General features: G+C 41.0%; 1 protein-coding gene across 4 annotated transcripts; it reads right to left on the reverse strand.

Moving 5' to 3' along the window:
- Nucleotides 1-1,589: 1,589 nt before the first annotated feature.
- LOC117950228 (transmembrane protein 125) lies at nt 1,590-14,633 on the reverse strand. 4 transcript variants are annotated; one of them, XM_034881044.1, is made up of 2 exons: nt 14,116-14,526; nt 1,590-4,151 (listed from the first exon to the last, which is right to left on the reverse strand). In XM_034881044.1, exon 2 carries the CDS (start codon nt 3,681-3,683, stop codon nt 2,985-2,987), a length of 699 nt encoding a protein of 232 aa, XP_034736935.1. In that variant the 5' UTR covers nt 3,684-4,151; nt 14,116-14,526; the 3' UTR covers nt 1,590-2,984. The 4 variants fall into 4 exon arrangements, 3 of the variants coding, with proteins under 3 accessions (XP_034736935.1, XP_034736937.1, XP_034736936.1); XM_034881046.1 differs by lacking the exon at nt 14,116-14,526 and adding an exon at nt 8,339-8,472; XM_034881045.1 differs by lacking the exon at nt 14,116-14,526 and adding an exon at nt 6,799-6,856.
- Between the last annotated feature and the right edge of the window lie 4,754 nt (nt 14,634-19,387).

Here is a 19,387-nt window from a genome sequence, read left to right on the forward strand (position 1 = left end):
TATGTGCAGACAGATAAAGAGGCGTGACTGACTCTCTCTCTCTCTCTCTCTCACAAACACACACACACACACACAAGTGAGACACGTTTTCTAAGGTTTTTCCATAAGGCGATGTGAGAAATGACTCTCAGGGGCTTTGGAAACATTTAATAAACACACTTGACCTTCATTTGCCATTGTGCACAGTGTGTTTTTCTTAATGGTGAGAGCTTGTTTTGTAGAAAGTGTATGTTTCAACACTTCTGATAACGAATGAGATTCAATAATAGCAATTACAGCAATGTCAGCAAACTGGAAATTCCCATAATCTAGTGAAAGATGATGAAGCATATTGACAACACAGTTCAAACTTTTGCAAGTGCATTGAAATTCTATGAAAGGCCATGTGGATGTAATGGATTTAATTTCACTGATTTTTTCCCGCAACAGTTATTTATCCTTCTCTTCTTTTTGAGGAACGATAATGGCCGGTTATCTGAGCCACAGAGTACAATACTTACAATGTTGTATGTGTATTGTTTTCCATTCTGTTTTATTTGAACACATATCTTGAATGTGTTGTTCTTCAAGTCATACTGTTATAAAGGAAAACAAACAATGTTTAATTGAACGATTTATTAAGTGACGATCAGTAGCCTAATGTTTTATATTTCCTGTGTTTCTTTGCATGTTTGAAGCTATATTGCTTAGTTTCTGTCACCCCTATGAGGAATTATAAGTATTGACAACAAAACTGTTAGGACGTCTATGTGATACAAGCCTTGGGTGATCCTCACCACCCCCACCCCTCCTCAAGGCCGTTGCTAGTAGCATAGGAGGACACTCCTATGTTAAAAATACATAATGCACTCTTCAGAAGAGGTCATTATCGTCACTCGATTTTCTGTTTGCAAAAGTCGCCGGACGACACCAGTTTCTGAACATTGTTATACAGAGAGAGTTGTTAATCTAAAAAAATGACACACTAACTTTAACTTAACATGCATATTTTAGACAACATGAGTTTGGACAAAAATGATTTATTTTTACTATAGCTTTTTAGTAATGACAAATCATGTAAACTTAATTAGTTGCTCAATGTTAATTATGTTAACTTGACCTGTTGACTTTCACCTTTTGTAAAAAAACTTTTAAGACAGTTTAAGGCAACAGGTTTTGACGTAAATTTCTAGTAACATCAACTAATTCAGGATAACTAGTGTGGATTGGATCAAATACTCTTTGTCTTCCAAAAATGCCACCTCTTTCAACTTAGTTGTTGTTATTTTTTAAGATACTTTTTGGGGAATTCTTAGGTCTTTATTTGACAGGACGGCGGAAGACTTGAAAGAGGGGAGAGAGAAGGGGGGATGACACGCAGCAATGGGCCGTAGGTCGAATTCAAACCCTCGTCTGCTGCGTTGAGGAGTAAACCTCTGTATATTTGCTCCCACTCTACCAACTGAGCTATACAGACACCCTATTTCAACCTAGTTAAACAATTTCGGAAATACATTTACTTGCTTTTATTAATTTATGACTGTGTGCTGCTTGTGTGTGCCCAATGCAGCCCCGTTAATCTGCAGCTCGTTAGAAACACCTCTTTTTTGAAATAAGAATTGACAATGACATTGTCCTCCCAGTCTTTATGGATCTCTGCACTTGTCTACTTAGACACTCAACAGACGCATTGCCATAAGATGGATTTCGGCTTCTGATGAATGTAAGTCCAGTAGCTATATATAGTCTCTTAAGTGCGTATTTGGTATCTACCAAATCCTAAGGAAAATACCTTTAGCAAGATGCTAGCTAGTTCATCAGCCAGAGTATCTTTGTTTGCCAGTAGGAGGTGAGTAGCCTACTGTATGTGTTTTACTGTACAGTGAGGCTTATCAGAGCTTCATGGCTGAAAATGTTTGCAAGGCTTGATGAGAATGACACTCCATATAATATGAACAATAAGCAAAGAAGCTAAGAAAGTCAGTACAGCTGATTTGTGAATCTCCATGTCTTTAGCACAGTGAATGACAATTTTACATCATACAGAGTCATTTCATTTAGTGTTATATCAAAAATATAGATTAAAGCAGGTTTAAGGAAAACCAAGTACAATAGTCAAAACAATAATGGGTTGATGGACAAAATCACAAATGATCCATACATTCTTTAGTGCTGTTGTATAATTCTCTGACAATCATGTTGTCTTGTATCATGTGTAGGCAGCCAAATGTTACAGTGAAGTTCCGACCAGGCCCATCACAAACACCAAAGCCCTACTCCATGAGTTATGGTAAATTATTATTGACGTGAGGAAAAATTGAGACCACAGGGAGAAGTCATTCCAAATGGCTGGAGTGTGGCATCAGTGAGGTATTGACAATCCTCAAATCCCATACATTTGCAGGCTCATTATTTTCATATCTTAACATGAACATGGACAGAGAAAGGGTGGTGTGTGAAACAAAAAGACAATTTTAAAAGTAGGTTTTTGTTTTATATTTTTGTTGTCCCATCTTTCACTCATACTGTATCTTCCATTTACATTTTATCCTGTCAGCTGGTGCTCATATCCATATCATCTTTCAATAATTGAGCAAGTAGTGGTAAGTTGTGTGTCCAAGGACTCTTTCACAGGATACGTGTTTATATTATCTTGAATGCACGACAGTCCAATTTTTAGATGACCCCTCTAATAACTCTCCTGTGTCAACTTCATCTGTGTAGTCTTGCAAGTTTTTATTTAAACACCATTTGTGAAAAAGCGCTTTATATAAAGCAAATGTAACTCTTTAGTATGTTACTCTTCAATCCTTTTATCCCTGCGTTTTGTGCTTATTGCAGACATCTTCAGTTTGTTTGGCCTCAAATGCAGTCTAATCAGCTAGTGACAACGATGAAACAGAATGAATCTTGTTCTAAACCGATTTCTTGTAGTAGTTGGACATAATGCTCTAATTTAGTGGAGGCTATATGGTTTGACATGAAGAGCAAGATGTAGTTACATCTTATATGAGATTAGCCAGACTGGAGTTAGTCTCTCTGCGGGCCTGGCGTTCCATGTGTCCAGAAACAGTGAAAATATTCAAAACTCGGTCCACCAACCGTCGTCCGTGCCTTGTCCTCTCCAGCAGGACGACCGCAAATGAGTATATCCCAACACCCACCACTGCAGCGCCCCCTCCAGCTAGTAAAACCACTCCAGAGATGTACATGTCATTAAGGGCTTGGCCAGGCTTTGGCATATGGTTAGCCAGAGCCAGGTTCAGTAGAACCCCTCCACAAATCAACAATGACAGCCCTGTGATCAAAACCACGAGGATGTCTGATAAACCACCACTTTTTAGCATGTTGATCCGCTGTCGGCTTCGAACGCAATTCATGTCCTGCACCGCCGAGCTGAGCAGTTGTTTGAGCAGGACCCCCAGGGCTAGCAAGCAGAGGGCCGTGCCTGCACCCAGGCGCCATTCGCTCGAGACGCTGGTGGTGGTGGAAAGAAGGCCGACGCCGCCCAGCCCGCAGCCCACGATTAGAAGCACGGCCACGCAGTAGCAGAGCAGAGACTTCCCAGGATCTCTGAACCACCACAGCTCCACCTGCTCTTCCAGGATGCTGTGCTGAATCCGAAGTGGGTCTGCTGGACCATTTAAGCTCAGCTCGGTACCTCTCTCACCCCTCAGGGGGGCGAAGTTGTCCAGTTCAGGCATCCTGATGCCGCTCCCAGCCTGCTGAATAAGGCCGCCACCACAACATAGAAAACAGAATCCACCAAATAATGCTTCCGATCTTCATTCACCAACAGCCAACACACTTTTACCAGGACCAGCAGAAAATATGTTATAGTTTTATAGGGTTGCTATGTATAGTATCCGGATAATCTTAAAGGTGGCTTGAGTTGGCGAAAAAAATGCAGAAGAAGTGTATGTATGCAGAACACAAAATGTACCAAAACACTTGACTGAGCTCAGTGTATTGTAGTAGCATCCGCTGTGGCTTCTACTCAAAGGTTCCACAACAGTTCAGGTATCTTGGTCGTGTGTTTGAAAATTCATTTAGCTCTTGCTAACTCGATACAGACGTCAATCCCAATCATCCAAACAGCTTCAACATCTGAATCAAAGAATCCAAATATCCACAGAATTTCCAGTCTGGTTTTTCAGGGTCGCGGCCATCACCTAAAAAGGACAAATGTAAATGTATCAGGATTTGTACAGTGTTTGATTCCACTTTATAAATGTATAAAACAGTGTAGGATTATTTACTCATGGGTTCCCTCTCTGCCACTGGTAGCTGTGGTAGTTTGCTTATTCATAAGAGATATTTCTTAGGTAGGTTGTTTAGCTCAGTGCTCTTCACAAATCCATAATAATTTGTCCAGTGTTTGAACATGCTGGTGTTGTGACTCATTGAAAATGAGATAGAAGAGTAGGATGTAAAGCTTTTAAACCATGCTAAAGTGATCACATAACTACACTTGGCAAACAATCTTGCTGTTGTTCTGTGTGTTATATTATGTGCTGGGTCATGTATTTTCTTCCTAACCAGACCATGAACGTCAGCACAGTAAATAGATGCAGGTTGCCCATCCATCATTCCTAATCCCAGCCCAAATCAGAGTTTAGGGATTTCTTAACAAGCTCTTTTGCATCAATGCACACGGCACTAAAATGTAGACTTTGAACCCTCTTTGTTCTGACTGTTCAAGTGTTCTCTGAAAACAAGAAATGCAGGTTTAACATCTGTTTGTATTGCAAACCATGAAATATCTAATCTTTGCAAACTGAGTTTAAAGACTAACTTGACACCAGTTTAAAATGTTGGGATGTGCTAACATCCAGAGTTTGCTCAGAACACCTTTGCACACCCAACAGTGATGCTGGGCGTAGTGAGATGATCTAAAGTAAACCTACTGTCTGTGATGGATAAAAAAAACGTCAAACCACACACACACACACACACACACACACACACACACACACACACACACACACACAGCTTATGCTCATGTAAATTTTCCTTCCTTCATCCTTCCAAACACATACCAACACAAGCTCACTCAATACATCTTTCCATTTGAACTCTCTAGTACCTTGAGCCCAGTTAATCTTCTTTTCTCCCTAATGTGTGCATTCTTGTCTATACTGAACTGTTATGTCTGTTAAAGAGTCCTTATTCCTGACAACATTATTACTTTCTAATATATTCTTTTGTATTCCCCCACTTTACCTTACCTCAGCAAATGTAATCTTTACACCCACTTAACACAATCATGAAGAGATACAAAGCACACACACACACACACACACACACACACACACACACACACACACGCACACAAACAAACATCCTCAAGGTTATGGCTTATGACAGCTTGTCTTTTAAAACCTGTCAGCGGCTTTATTTCTATCAAAGTCAGCAGGGCGTGCGGCACAAGCCCACGCGCCCCCAACACAGGCTGACAGGAGTTACAGCTTGTCATCATATCGGCTGTGGATATCGCTAACACAAATACTGTTCTGCAAATTTAAAGGTGCCAATCTGAACAAGCAGAACATGATCTCACATTTAGCCTAGAATGTGTTGTCCTTTTTCTTTTCTTTTTGAGACCTGTGGCACAACATTTCTCTTAGATTGATTCAAGCTGTTTAGAAAAGATAATAAGCTAAATGCAAAATCACATTTATTATTAGCGTGGACAGGTATTGCCTTGTGCTGAGGCAGAGCAGTAACACCATGATACGCATGGGGAGATATGAGGTGCATACTCAAGGTGTGAAATAAAGAGTAAGTTAATTACAGCAAAGGAGGAGGGGTGCTTATTGGCAACATGCTGTTCTGGAAGCTTTTCGCATCCTGTATCTGATGGATGATAGTGTGTGTGTGTGTGTGTGTGTGTGTGTGTGTGTGTGTGTGTGTGTGTGTGTGTGTGTGTGTGTGTGTGGATGTATGTTTTCAAGAATGAACAGTTGTAAATGACTAGAAAAAGGTGAAGTGCATGTATATTTATTATCTTATGATTGGCTTGTGTACAGTTCACACAGTTAAATTGAGATATGGTATGTGTGTGTATGTTTGTGTGTGTGTGTGTGTGTGTGTGTGTGTGTGTTTTGAGTCACTAATTAATCCCAGCTGGTTTGAGCTCAGTGTCCCTGACAGGTTACACCACAGAAATAGCACAGTAATTGAGGTGTGTGTCTGTATGTGTTTTTGTGTGTCTGAGGTCGAGGCGCCAATGGTGTTAAGGTGACAAAAACAATATATATGATGCTCCACCACTATCCATCTCTCATTAAAAGTTTGAAAATATCACTTGCCATCATTCAGTAAGTGTATGAATGATTATTTTCTGTTTCAGTAGAAAGCTCACATTAAAGGGAGGCAGGGACACAACCGGGTGATGCAGCGAGAAGCAATGGCACGCAACAAATATCATAACATGAAACTGAACCCTTAACGACACAAGTATATCTTACTCATGTTATGCTTCTCACACTTGTAACCGCATAGACACGTACACACACCGAACTGCTGGACAATGTCTGCCTTTCCTGTTTTATCACTTATATGACCTCTAGACTTCTAGTCATATAAGCCGTGTCATATTGGCCTCATAAATATCTTTATAAAAGCCCTGACTCACGGCTTTATACTGCACTGGCCTCCTTTATGTGAAAGAAAACAGGTACAGAGCAACAAACAATTTACACAACTCCACTCTACTTAGTTTTTTCAAGGTACCACAGCGTTCTTATCATCTGGATTTAAAGTCACTAAAGGCCCCTTTAAACTCTGCAATTTTGGATTGACAATCTTGAGAGAAACCATGTGAAATCTGTGGGCGTGAATCCAAAACGGTGGTCCCAGATTGCACTGTGAAACGATGTGAGACGATCTAGAGAAGAAAAAGAAGTGGAACACAAACTTTTTTTTGCAAAACCTCCCAAAAAAAAAAAAATCTTGGTGGAACACAAAGATGAAGATCTTGTGGATGACGCACAAAAGTATGGTTCTCTATTTACATTGCAGCACTGCAAATCACTATGCATTCATAGTTCAACCTCAAATTAATATTGTACAGTCCGAAACAGATTTCATAATACCTATCTTACAAGAAATCTACACGACAGTTATCATACACTTTAAAGCCTTTAGTCAGGAATTAAACCTGTCAATCCTCTACACCTGTGCACCAAAAACCTCATGTAAATTATGTCTAATGGTGCATCTTCACACCTATGCTGTGAATTCTTACACAACTCCCACAATGCTCTTTGCATAACCATAAAATCCACCGATGTACTACTGTATCTGTCTGTAAAAGTAAATAGGAGGGAAAACAGTTTTATTGAAAATTCACTATATCCTTTCATTTAGCCAAATAAGGGAGTTATGGATTTAAAATTCAAACTCCTGCAAAATCATTAGGACAATATGACAACTTCCAACACATCCAAAGCCAACAGTTGTATTAGTATATTTCACTGTCTGAAGAATCTCACAGAGGTTATAGAGAGCTGCACCAGTAATCATTATAACAATACATTTGAAACAGTTACTGTATCTGAAGAAAATCCAAAATGGGTGGCTTTTAATTGACAAGAACAATAAATGTACCCTGGAGTCTCAGCCCTGCAGTTGAAACTAAAAAGACTGAAGACACGCTGACAGTTCAAACATTCTCTGTCATGCTAATATAATGAGAGTACTGGTGAAAAATCCCAACGATAAGCGTAAACCTTGGACATCTTTCTCTTTCTGTTTCTGCCCCCTCTAGATTTTCAGCCTGCAAGGTCACCAGAGGAGCTGTGCTTTGGAGTAAAACACACTATACTGCACTCCAATTACCTGGGAAGCTTTGGGACTCCGGAATTCCCCCCTCTGTTATGTCAGCCCGCTGATTTCATTTCACTGGCCATTAGTGTCTCATTTCATTTTTAATGCATGGTTCTTTTAAGGTTGGTAGTCTGGCATGATATGCAAATTAGAATGCCGGTCAGCAGAGTAGGTCAGAGGACAGAAACAATATCCAGCGAAAGTCAAGTATCCTAAATCTGGCTTCTTATAAAAATTGCAAGGAATTAGTTGGGATTTTTAGTAAGAAGAATGGAACTGCACATGCATTTGCACAAAGTTAGATGAGGTGTAATGGACAACGTTACAGCATAGATAAAGGCATACGTGCACACCCAGAGGAAGCTCTGACTGGAGACCCACATGCATTTCCTTTATGCTGTCAGGGAAAAGCTGTGTGGGATGCAAAAGGTAAATAGTGGCCTTCTTACTGTCAAAAAAAACAATCCCTGCCCCGTGTTCATTTGTCAGTTAAAATGGCAATACTTTTGTCAAAGTGTTACTTACTTACTGTCATTCATTTAGATCACAGTGGGCAGAGGAGAAAGGGAAGTGTGGGGCTCAAAATGAAACTGAGGAGTGGGCGATCAGGCTTTCCTTCATTGTTTTGAAATCAGTCTTCTTGTAGTTTCCTTTTTTTTTTTTCAACATTTGCATCTTTTCTCCACAAGAACATGGAACAAATTATCTCTGCCAAATAATTAAAAAAAAAAAAGGGGGCTGGGGGTTCTGCTCCTAAATTTCCGGCTGTGTGAGTTTTTATGCAAGGGCCTAGAGTTGTGTTGGAAGGGAGTCCACTGGAGTTTGGCGAGGTATTGCCGTGGTGACATAGCAATACTCTCCTATCTCCTTCCTGTCACCTCCCCACGCACACTCACACCCCCTCTCCTCTAGTCAGGCGTTGATTCTCTTGGCGTCCCCACGGGCGAGGAGAGGGGTCAGGGTTGGTTCCATCTGTCTATGTGATGGGCACTGGTGCCAAGCGCCACGGGGGCTGGAGGGAGAGGAAAGAAGGCTTGTATGGAGTAGGAGGGTAACGGATGTTCCTGAGCTGTCATCTGGGACTATGAATGGGGCAAAGGTGAGGCTGCAGCCGAGGCTGAAGAGAAGCAAGGGGCTGGGGGAGTGGGATAGGGATAAGGGGATAAGAGGAGAGGGGGCTGAGGATGGAGGCTCGGGGCTAGGGATAGTGCTGAGACTACACTGCTCTTCTTGGGGTTGCAAATGTTGCTGGCGAAGGGAAATTATGCTGAATTGGTCTTTATGCAAACACACTGGAGCTTTCTTTCTTCTCTACAGTCACAATGGACTTCAGAAGCACCCAGGGAGCCTCACTCATTCCGGAAACAGCGAGGAGACAATGGCTGAGTCAGTGTCACTGTCCTTGCTCTCGTCAGTGATCGCAAGGGAAAACCTAAGACAGAAAGAGAGACAGAAAGCTGCACATACACAGCTTAGCGGGGCGTATTTACTCCTCCCTTGTTCTGCTAATGATTTAGCGCTAACACACCTCCAACAGCCACTGCATTGCTTTGTTTAAAGCAATCAAATTTGTTTGCTTCATCTTTAGAAGCTGATGCATGATTCCTGTCTTTTATTGTATTGTCTGAATTACAAGTCAAATCAAAATTAGAGACACTTAAAAACAGTGGCATGGCACTAGAAATGGTAATATTGGTTGGTCGGTTGGTCGGTCGGTTGGTTGGTCCACCACTTTGGTCTTGAGGGAACTCATTCTATTACTTTTGAATGGATTGCCTTGACATTTTGTACAGGCATTCATTGACCCCAGAGGATGTTTTCTAGTGATCTCTAGTGATCTCCTGACTTTTCATCTAGCACCAACTGTAGGTCAAAGTGTTTGCTTATCCAGTAAAAAAATCCCAATTTTTTTGATGGATTGCTGCACAATTTTGTGCATATATGGTCCACAGAGGATGTAACATGAGACAACTCCCAAGAAATATGATAACAACTGTCATGTTCCGCTCCGGATGTATTAAAATCACTGTGGTGATCCACTGACTTATAAGTCAGAAGATGACACTCGTTATACTAGCATCTGCATTGTCATTGTGAGCAAGTTTGCTTAATGTACACTTTGCTGTAGACTCTTAATCTTAACGGTCATTGAAATGTTTTTGGAGACTTTAAACAGTCCTCTCCCATTTCAATTCTCCCTCTCACTTTCTGGCTCCTCTCAGATGGTTTAATGCCATCCTTTCTGACAGAGATTTTTCATCTTATGGCACAGCATCACCCAGACCGGCACGACCAGCCAAAACTTGCCCTCCTGACATCTTATCCATACACAAACACACAAATACACACTCATTTCCATCTGTTTTCTCTCAGATCCTTTCTCATCTTCCTAGCCTTCCACACCGTCCTTACTTTGTTCAACCTCTCTCCTCCTCTGTCTCACCACCAACGCTCCTTCATCTGGCTAAAGACTCTGACCCACCAACCTGACGGCCAACCATTGGCAGAAAAGGCAGTCGGACAAACGTGTCACGAGGGTCTGGCTTCTCCGGAATTTAAAAACCGACCACAAAGGCGGCTCGTTTGGAATACAATCTCGTATTTTACAAAAATAGTTCACCAAAATGTGTTTCTTAAAACATTTAAAGCAAGAAGAAGGCCACGCAGTTGCTGAATCTGTCTTAATTTCTGATCTACAAAGGTCAGTTAAAAAGATTTTCGTCAGATTTGGAGAGGCGTGAGCCCCCCTTATCCCGCTAGTCATTTCCAGGTTAGCACTCTACCAATCAGATTGATCATTAAGACTGCACGCCTTCCAATTCAATGTGTCATATCGGCCAAAATTAAATCTGATGACTCCTCCTTCTGACGACGGCACACACCGAACAGACTCGAGTCACCGACCTCATCAGACTGTCTGACGGCCGATAATCGTGTTGGTGTGTCAGCATCTTAACCTCTCTCTCTCTCCTGTCTGTTGTCTGCTCTGATGTTTTGTTGTCGCAGAGAGATATGCTAAATAGTGTTGGGAGGATTATTCGTCCTTTGGCAAACAGCCCCCTCTGGCTCCAGGTAATTCTGCCTGGCATTACCCCCTTATTCCCACTTAAAATAATGTAAAGTAAATACCCCCCATCATTCCCAACAATAGAAATCCTCCCATTCATCCAGCTATATAATTACTCGATATTGTTAACCTCCAACACAAACACGCATTAACAATATGCCCAGAGAATCAAAACATGATTAATAAAAGTGCAAGAAATCATTTTCAATGTGTTATCTGGCATTTCCCCTTTTTTAAATGGAGCTTTCTCTTCTCAGTGGTGGGGCACACTGATGTTGACAAAAATGTAGCCCAGCCCATTTTAGTTCAGGTTAGCAAAGGCTGCGGGCCCCATTCAGCCCCATCACTATGAGTCAAATAAGGTCTTAAAAGCTGGGCCAACTCAAAATGGGTTGAATATTTCTCTTTCTGTCAAATAGTCTAACTAGAGCAAAGAAATCGTTTTTTTTTTTAGAAGTTGAAGGAGGATTACTGAATGACATGCATAATGACCAAGCAGTGTCATCCTGTGCATTGGAGGAGTGACTATTGATTGTCCGTTGTGCACAGCTGCAATATTAAAACGCTAATCAAATCACCAATTAACATGCTGGTCCCCTTCTGCTTCACTCCTACTGAGAATGGGAAGGAAGCTGCCTTCAGTCTTTTCTCTTCAGTCAGTTTTTTTTAACCCTCCTCCCATCCTCTTGTGGGTTCAGAGGTGATAAGATTCAGCATATTCTAATTTGATTTCTGCTCTAGTGATAATGATTGTAATGAGTGAGATGGCTGGCTCCATGTCTGGCTGTCCATCTTATTTGTTGACTACCGGAAATGACGTCTCTTTATTGCAGCAGCAACTTTATAATTTAGGTTGAGAAACTGGTGGTTTGATACTATTAGCCACATGGAATGACACAAAATTATGTACCGGAATTCATGTTCCCCAGAGAATGACACCTACTTACTATAATGATCCTCCTGTTTCTCTAGTGGCACCATGAGGTTGTTGTGGTTTTACTTTATATATCTAAATTCTTAATTGCATTCCCATTAAATTGTGTACAGACATTCATTTTACCCACAGGGTGATTTTGTAACACTTTTGGTGACCTTTCGGGAAAAAAACATATTTGCCTTCTCACCGAGAGTTGGATGAAAAGTTTGATACCACTCTTATGTCTGTGTGCTAAAGCTAGAAGCTAGAGCCAGCGGACGATTGTCTTAGCTTAATTTGAGCCGGTCCAGGTAACAAAGTCTGCCCACCAGCACCTCTAAAGCTCACTAATTAACACTTTATATTTAATTAGTTTTAATCAGTACACAGACCAAGACGTAAAAACAATTCCCTATTTGAAGGGGTCTAGAATTTCCTGGTTGCCTAGCAACTAGTCCTGGCTAAGAAATAGTGCTGACGAATACCGGCAAAGCTGAAGAATTTCCCATCAACCTCATCTGTACTTTGTATTTAGTGCTAATTAGCCAATGTTAGCAATCTCACAAGCTAAACTAAGATAGACAACATGGTCAACACTATACTCGCTGAACATCAGGATTGCTTTTTCAAAGCATGTTAGCATTGGTATGCTAAGATACAGGACAGATTCACTAAGCTCGTCAAGAATGATTTGGCATAGAGCAATTTTCTCAACTCAAAAATGTTTATGTAATCCTTCACCAACTCTCACTGTATTGAATTGGTTGGACTGATGAGGCTTGTTATAGGTGGATACATTATTTGTCCAGGGACAGAGGTGGACAGTTTGTACAGCTCCTATTGACAACACACTACATGCCTGACTCTGTATCTGCTGACTGGGAAACTAAACACCTCTCGGGGATATTTAAGATTCTGTCCTACTCTCTACTCCACTCTTTGTCTGGCATCCATGTCAAACACACACACACACACACACACAAACACACACACACACACACACACAAACACACACACAAACACAAACACACACACACACACGCACACACACACACACACATACTCACACACTCAAACACTCACACACACCTAACCTATAGAGCTCTCATATAACTCCTCCACTTTGCCTGGTCATCGACAGACACATTCGCCAACTCACTTTGTTTTTATCCTCGTGTTCCTTCATCCAGCGCTCTCTGTTGACTCCAGGCTGTTTCCTAATGAGGTCTATCACATGTTGTTTTCAGCCTGACTTGTTTTTAAGTCTTAGATCTTTAAAGGGTAGTCGGTGTAGTGAGGGAGTGGCAGCATGTAACCTACTTAAGATGGCATTTCATGAGTCATCTTCAGTCGTTAGATTAGTTACAACAGATCTATACGAGCAAAGTGGCACAGGGGGTCATGCATGGACAGAGTATTGACCCGTTCCAATGGCAATAACTCAAATACAGCATCGACAAAATTTCCTCTCACTGTGGTTTATGATTTTTCCACAGTTCAACACAGCTGACCTTATGACAGTTACCATATGAATTGATTATCTACAGTGCTACACACTATCATGTGCACTTGACAACCGTGGGCCAACCCGCTGGTGCAAAGGTTAGGTGAGAAACAATGTCAACATGTTTTACTTCCTTGATTTTTATTGTAAATTATATTGCCAATTTATTCATTTGGGGAAGTCCAGAACACACATGGCTACATTACATTGCTTCTACTGAGGAAAAGGTTTCAACATAAACAAGATTTTTTTTTTCACATGACCCTTTAAAAATTCATTAATTAAATGAATCTTTTACACAATCTGGCTTTTGTGTTTGACATTTTCATGTCAAAACTTTGCATGACTTTGCATATGTAGGAAGTGGGATGGGATGAAGGTAAAATAAAATAAAAATCACAAGAAAACGAATTATACAACATAAAAATAATTATACAATGAAGATAGCTGCCTATTAAAACATTTAATAGATTAATAAAAAATGTAATTGTAACCTTTTTTCTTTTGATTACAAGAGATGAAAGAACGGAATGGACACATACTATACAGGGGCTGTAATTAACACATGTTTGTTTTTAAGAACAGTAAATTAAAAATATCATGTCACAGTAACGTAATTAGAAGACTATAAACTCAAAAGGTTATTGATTGCCAAACATATTGTTTAAATTAGGAAATAGGGTAAGCGTGGAGAATGTAACACGTCTACACAATAGATTTAAAATGAACACCACCAATAGGCTAAATTAAAGGAAAAGGTGTTTGATTAGAAAAAGTTGTAACGGGGCAGTCCCTGCCTTTGTCAGAAGCCTGTCTTACCTGTGCGCTCAGCTGTTCTAACTCGGTCTCTTTTTGTCCGAATCGTGCCTGTCTAGTTCGTTTTTTAATCCAAATCTTCCAGCTGTGTCCTCCACGGTTGCAAAGTCTCAGTACCACCAATCATCGCACGTCTTCATGCCTGCTCCCTTTTCGGATCAAAGTGTCCAGAGTAATGCGATGGGAGCTGATGGGGCTCCGCTTCCTGCCTCCGCTTCTCTGAACCCTTTCGGTCTCTCTCCCTCTCCACCGGACGGACTTTCCCCGATTAATGCAGGTGTGGCTGCGCACGGCAGCAGGGGACGCCGATGGGAGGGGACAGAGAGTCGGTGGATCGTCGACCTCCGCACCGCCGTGGGTCTCCGTGGGGAACCGCAGCACATGACACGGGGTGTGACAGCTCTAAAAGGCTAAATAAAAGCCACACTATGATTGTGATCATGAGCTTCATTGTTGTTTTTCCATAGACCAGAAGTCCCAAATCCAGTCTCGAATAAGGAAAAAAAATGCAATTTGTCCCTGTGCAAAGCTCATCTATAAGTAGTTCAGTCCGTGGGGACGTGGAGTCCCCATACACTCTGAGAAATAGGGGTACAGCAAGAATCAATTTCTGTCCCCCAATGTACACCCCACATGTGTGCCTCCCTAGGGATAATTGTTGGACTTCAAGGTGTACCTTTAGTGGGTCAAAATGGACCAAGTAAGAAGTGTGGACTGGTAACTGGAGAGGTGCCAGTTCACCTCCTGGACACTGCCAATGTGCCCTTGAGCAAGACACTGAACTCCAACTACTGTCCAGTGCATTACAAGGCAGCCCCCTCTCCATTTTTGTATAGGTCAATGGCATGTGGACACACAGGCTAGCTGTAACAACAGTGTAAAAAAATGTCCCCTTGGAGCAACCAACACAATCAACTTAGCAGGATGTTCAGGGTAGCCACCATTTTTATGTGTACCGTTGGCACTGCATAACGCAGTGACCAAAGTATACGGGCTAACTTCCCCATGAACGTCTGTTTAATTGGTTTAAATTGCAGAAAGTCGCAGATTCACTACATTGCAAGCTAACAAATCACTATTTCCTGAAGCTCTAAGTGATGCTATCAAAAAAAGTATTGTCTGACCAACTTTCCCATACCAAAACGTATGTTCTTCAAGATCATATAAGAAGAGGAAAGGCAGCAAATCTTTACAACTGAGAAGCTGGAATGAGGACATAGTTGGTGTTTTTGGATAAAAAAATACTAACTATCAGTAGTTTCTGATGATTTCTTCATTAATCCAAATTTTGGGTTGAACCCATCCTTTTAGCTCTATAGAGATGGATAGATATAGTGTTGGCATGTGTCTCTTCATCAGTTTATTCTTAAGAATCTGGATCATATTCAGTATTGTCCTCCTTTAAGCAGGCTTCCTCCCCCACCACTTCTTTCGATTTGTTCGATATTTTCATCCTCACCATGGGCCACGATCCAAAATTAGATCAAGTGCTTCATTCACAGTTAGTCACTTTCACATTGTGGTGCTACCACAGGAAGGTGTGTGCAGGCAGAGAAGTCTTATTTATAGACCACAGCTTACAATAAGTGATAGTTGTAGTGTTGTTGTGATGGATGCAAGATTGTGACTATGTGAGAGTGTGAACGTCAGGATGCAAGAACTCTACACAATTTAATTTCTACATTATAGATATATGAACACCAATTTGTCTAGCAGACACAAACAATTTTCCACTTTTCAGAAAAGAACTGCCTTGACAGTTATTTGTTTCTTCTAATAAATAGCTTCCCTGTGGAGTAACACATCGATCATCATCACCATCATGGCTGTTTGGCTGTTCCAAGATTACCTCCCATCTTTTTACCTCCACTGTAGTTTAGAGATACACCATAACTGGGCTAAATTAGATTTTATGCTTCTAGTGTTTTAACCTGTAGAGTAATTTCAAATATGTTTTATTTAAAAAATGAAAAGAAGGAACAAGAATCTAACATTGCCGGTAGGATGAAGTGATCATCATGCTCATATTAATACAGTATTTTAGTTTAGCCTCCTACCGTCCTCAACTTGTCCCCCATACTTTTATTTATATGTTTTCCGTTTTAGATACACTGTAGCTGTAAAATAAATCATTTGGAAGAACAGCCATTTAGGCGTGGGCTGGATTGGGATTTGTAAAAAACAAAAGCTCATCCTACACAGTGTGTCAAATGATGTAATTCATTTGTGATAACAAACAGCTCCATCTGGTGCTCTATACTCCAACATAACTGCTTGTTCAATGGTAGAATAACATTTTAAACCCCTGGGCAAACTGGAATTGAGGGAGCTGCTAACTAACATCCCAACATTCCCTCCTACTCCAAGTGGTAATTGGCTGGGTGTGTGGAGGTGAGAAAGTAAGTAAGGTTGGAACTTCTGCCTTCCAGTGTGGCCATAAAGAACAGCAATATACACTTCTGATGCCTACTGATGTAGTTGTACCAAATACTTCTTAGTATATTGTGGCCTTGGGTCTCTTAGTCTGTCTCAGATGACAGTTTGCTGTCCCCTGGTACTGCATGTGCTGACTGAATGTCTGATTTTGAGGAAGCTCTGAAGAGCAGCTCCCTGCTCTGATGTAGCAGCAAGTCATGAATTAGTGTTAACATGTGAAGTGTCAGGCAAGCTAAGGTAAACCTAAAGTATTCTTGTAAAGGTGCCCTGCCACACAAAACCGTTTTTACTTGCATTTTTCGAAACACGTTTGGTCCATATGTGTTTGGGTTATGTCGTGAATGTGAAAAGGAACTGCTACCTCCTCTGTCAGCTCTAGCCACCGAAAAGAAATAAGGGGAGAAATCAGACCTTTTAAAAAAACTGGTCAGTCTGATGTCATGTTGCCTGAGCTCATTACTATTCACAAGCTCTCCCAGTTACGCTGGTTAAAGGATACTGATAGCCAGGCTGTCATTGGCTAGCTGTTAGCCAATTAGAGTCAAGCAGCTTAGCTCGTTGAATATTAAATTGAACTAGCACAAATCGAGCTGAGTCTTCCTGCAGGCTTTCTACACCACACTAGAATGGCTTGAAACAAGGTAACCAAGGCAATTTTTCTGAAAATGAAACATTTGCAGATGACCTATTTGTTTATTTAGGTGATTTTTAAAAGAATTACATTTTCTTCCCAGTTGAATTATGTGTCCCCTCTCCTACAGAAATGAGCAAAATATCAACAATGAAATAATTTAAAGTGGCTGCCATCAAACGGCCCCAAAGAGGGAAGCTGAAACGTCAAGGGGAAGCAAAATGTTACTGATGTATTCTCACAACAGTATATTTCATTCAAAGTGAAATTAATTTGCGAAAAAGTCGCCTTTTCTCCAAAAACGGTTCTCACACAGCAACGTATCACTGGTTAGACGAGACACACATTCATCATGATTTTTTCACATTATATTGATTACTGCATGTTCCTTCCAATGTTGCAAAGCTGTTCGCCTTTTGGTAGTCTGTATCCCCAACGTTTCATTCACGGGATGCTCCGGTGCTCCACGGAGGTTCTGCTTTTTTTGTGTCGGCATTCCAGACTCTGGTCGATTCAGGAAACATCCTCCAAGCTACAATTGACAATCAAACAATATTTAGCTTTTTAGTAAAAGGACTTTTTATTAAAGTAAAATTCTCATGACACACTTGGCAGCCATTTTGTTCCAGAGCTCGCCTGCCTACACCCTAAACAAGTTCTTTCCTGAGGCAATTTTGCAGAGGCACCGTACCTGCGTCCAGTGAATGACGTGTGTTTTTAACCTATCCAGGGATGTTGTGTGGACTAGGCAAAAGGTCTGGCAATGCAAGACTAGCCTTTTGGTGACCTAACAAGCTTTGATTTGAAACAGTATGAAAACAGTTTGTGTGTCCCTGTTGATTTAGGTGCAGAAAACCTGCCTTAACCCTCAAAGACCTTTATTTAAATGTTGTCAGCATTTTTCGAGTAGAACCTTGATAATAATCTCCCCTTAGAGACTAGTGGGGTGCGCTGGTAGCTCACTGGGTAGAATGCGTACCAGTGAGGCGAACCCTACTGCAGAAGCCTGCGTTTCAGTTCGGCACAGGGCCCTTTGGTGCATGTCTTCTCCTCTCTCTCCCGTGCCTCTTCTGTCCTTTTCTCGCACTATCACATAAAGCAGAAATGGCCAAAAAAAGACGTAGAGACCATGTACAGCCATGAAACATTTCTTTTAAACAGGGCAAGAAACGTTTTTTGATAACCCATTTATATGTATATTAAGAAAAGCTTTTCACTGCCACCTACACAGTGACAAGAGGTTGGCATTCCGTGAGACTCAACTTGTTTTTCATCATGTTTCTCTTCAGAGCCACCGTGTCTCTCTCCAGGTGCTCCCTGTGGCAGAAAAACTCCATCTGTGTTTATTATACCTCTTGCTCCACCTAAGAAAAGAGGGGAGTTTTCTCCTGAACAGATGTGCTGCAATCTGTCAATAGCGGCGACACTGTGGTAAAAACATCAATTTTCTTCCTGAAAAACATGTATTCTCATTCCAAAAAGTAGTCACGTATCAGATGGTAATCTTGAACTTTAAGACAGTTGAAGGAATGTCCTGCGAGGGATGGTAATTTTGTTTATCTTAACTTTGTTTAGGTGATCAGATAGAAGAGGAGAGGAGAAATGGGGAGATGAACTAGGACATCGGCGCTAATATTTGGAAGCGGTTAGTGATGCACACGGAAATAAATACTGTCACTTCAATAACTCTTCATTTCATGCACATTAATGTACAGATGGCCAGATTCACACAGACACTCCTGCAGACACTTTGCAATTGCATACACACACACACACACACACACACACACACACACACCAACACACACACACACACACACACACACACGCACACTATTTCTTTACCTGCCCTTCATGTTGCAAATCGAATGTGTAGGTGTAATATTTTAGTCTTGGCAGCCTTTTATTGCTTCATATATTGACCTCACTCTTAAAAAACTTTAGTTGACCTATAAACCATACATCTATTACAGTTTTTCCAAGTGCTAAAACACTTAAATGACATGCATGGCACACTTATTTGAACTGACACACAGAGAACAAAACCTCTTCACCTCTTCAAGTCTTCAAAAGTCTAAATACATTTTCTGCTTTACACATGGCACTTTTTAAATGCATTAAAAATTGTTCTGTGCACAACAGACAACTATGGAAGACCCAGCTGTGTGGCAAGATGCTCCCTTATTATTTTTCTTGCCTCTTTTTTTC

The sequence above is a fragment of the Etheostoma cragini genome, chromosome 9 (assembly GCF_013103735.1).
Source record: "Etheostoma cragini isolate CJK2018 chromosome 9, CSU_Ecrag_1.0, whole genome shotgun sequence".
Classification (NCBI taxonomy): Eukaryota; Metazoa; Chordata; class Actinopteri; order Perciformes; family Percidae; genus Etheostoma; species Etheostoma cragini.

What these genes read in the sequence shown, in the direction of transcription:
- LOC117950228 (XM_034881044.1), bottom strand. Translation starts at nt 3,683, where the DNA reads ATGCCTGAACTGGACAACTTCGCCCCCCTGAGGGGTGAGAGAGGTACC.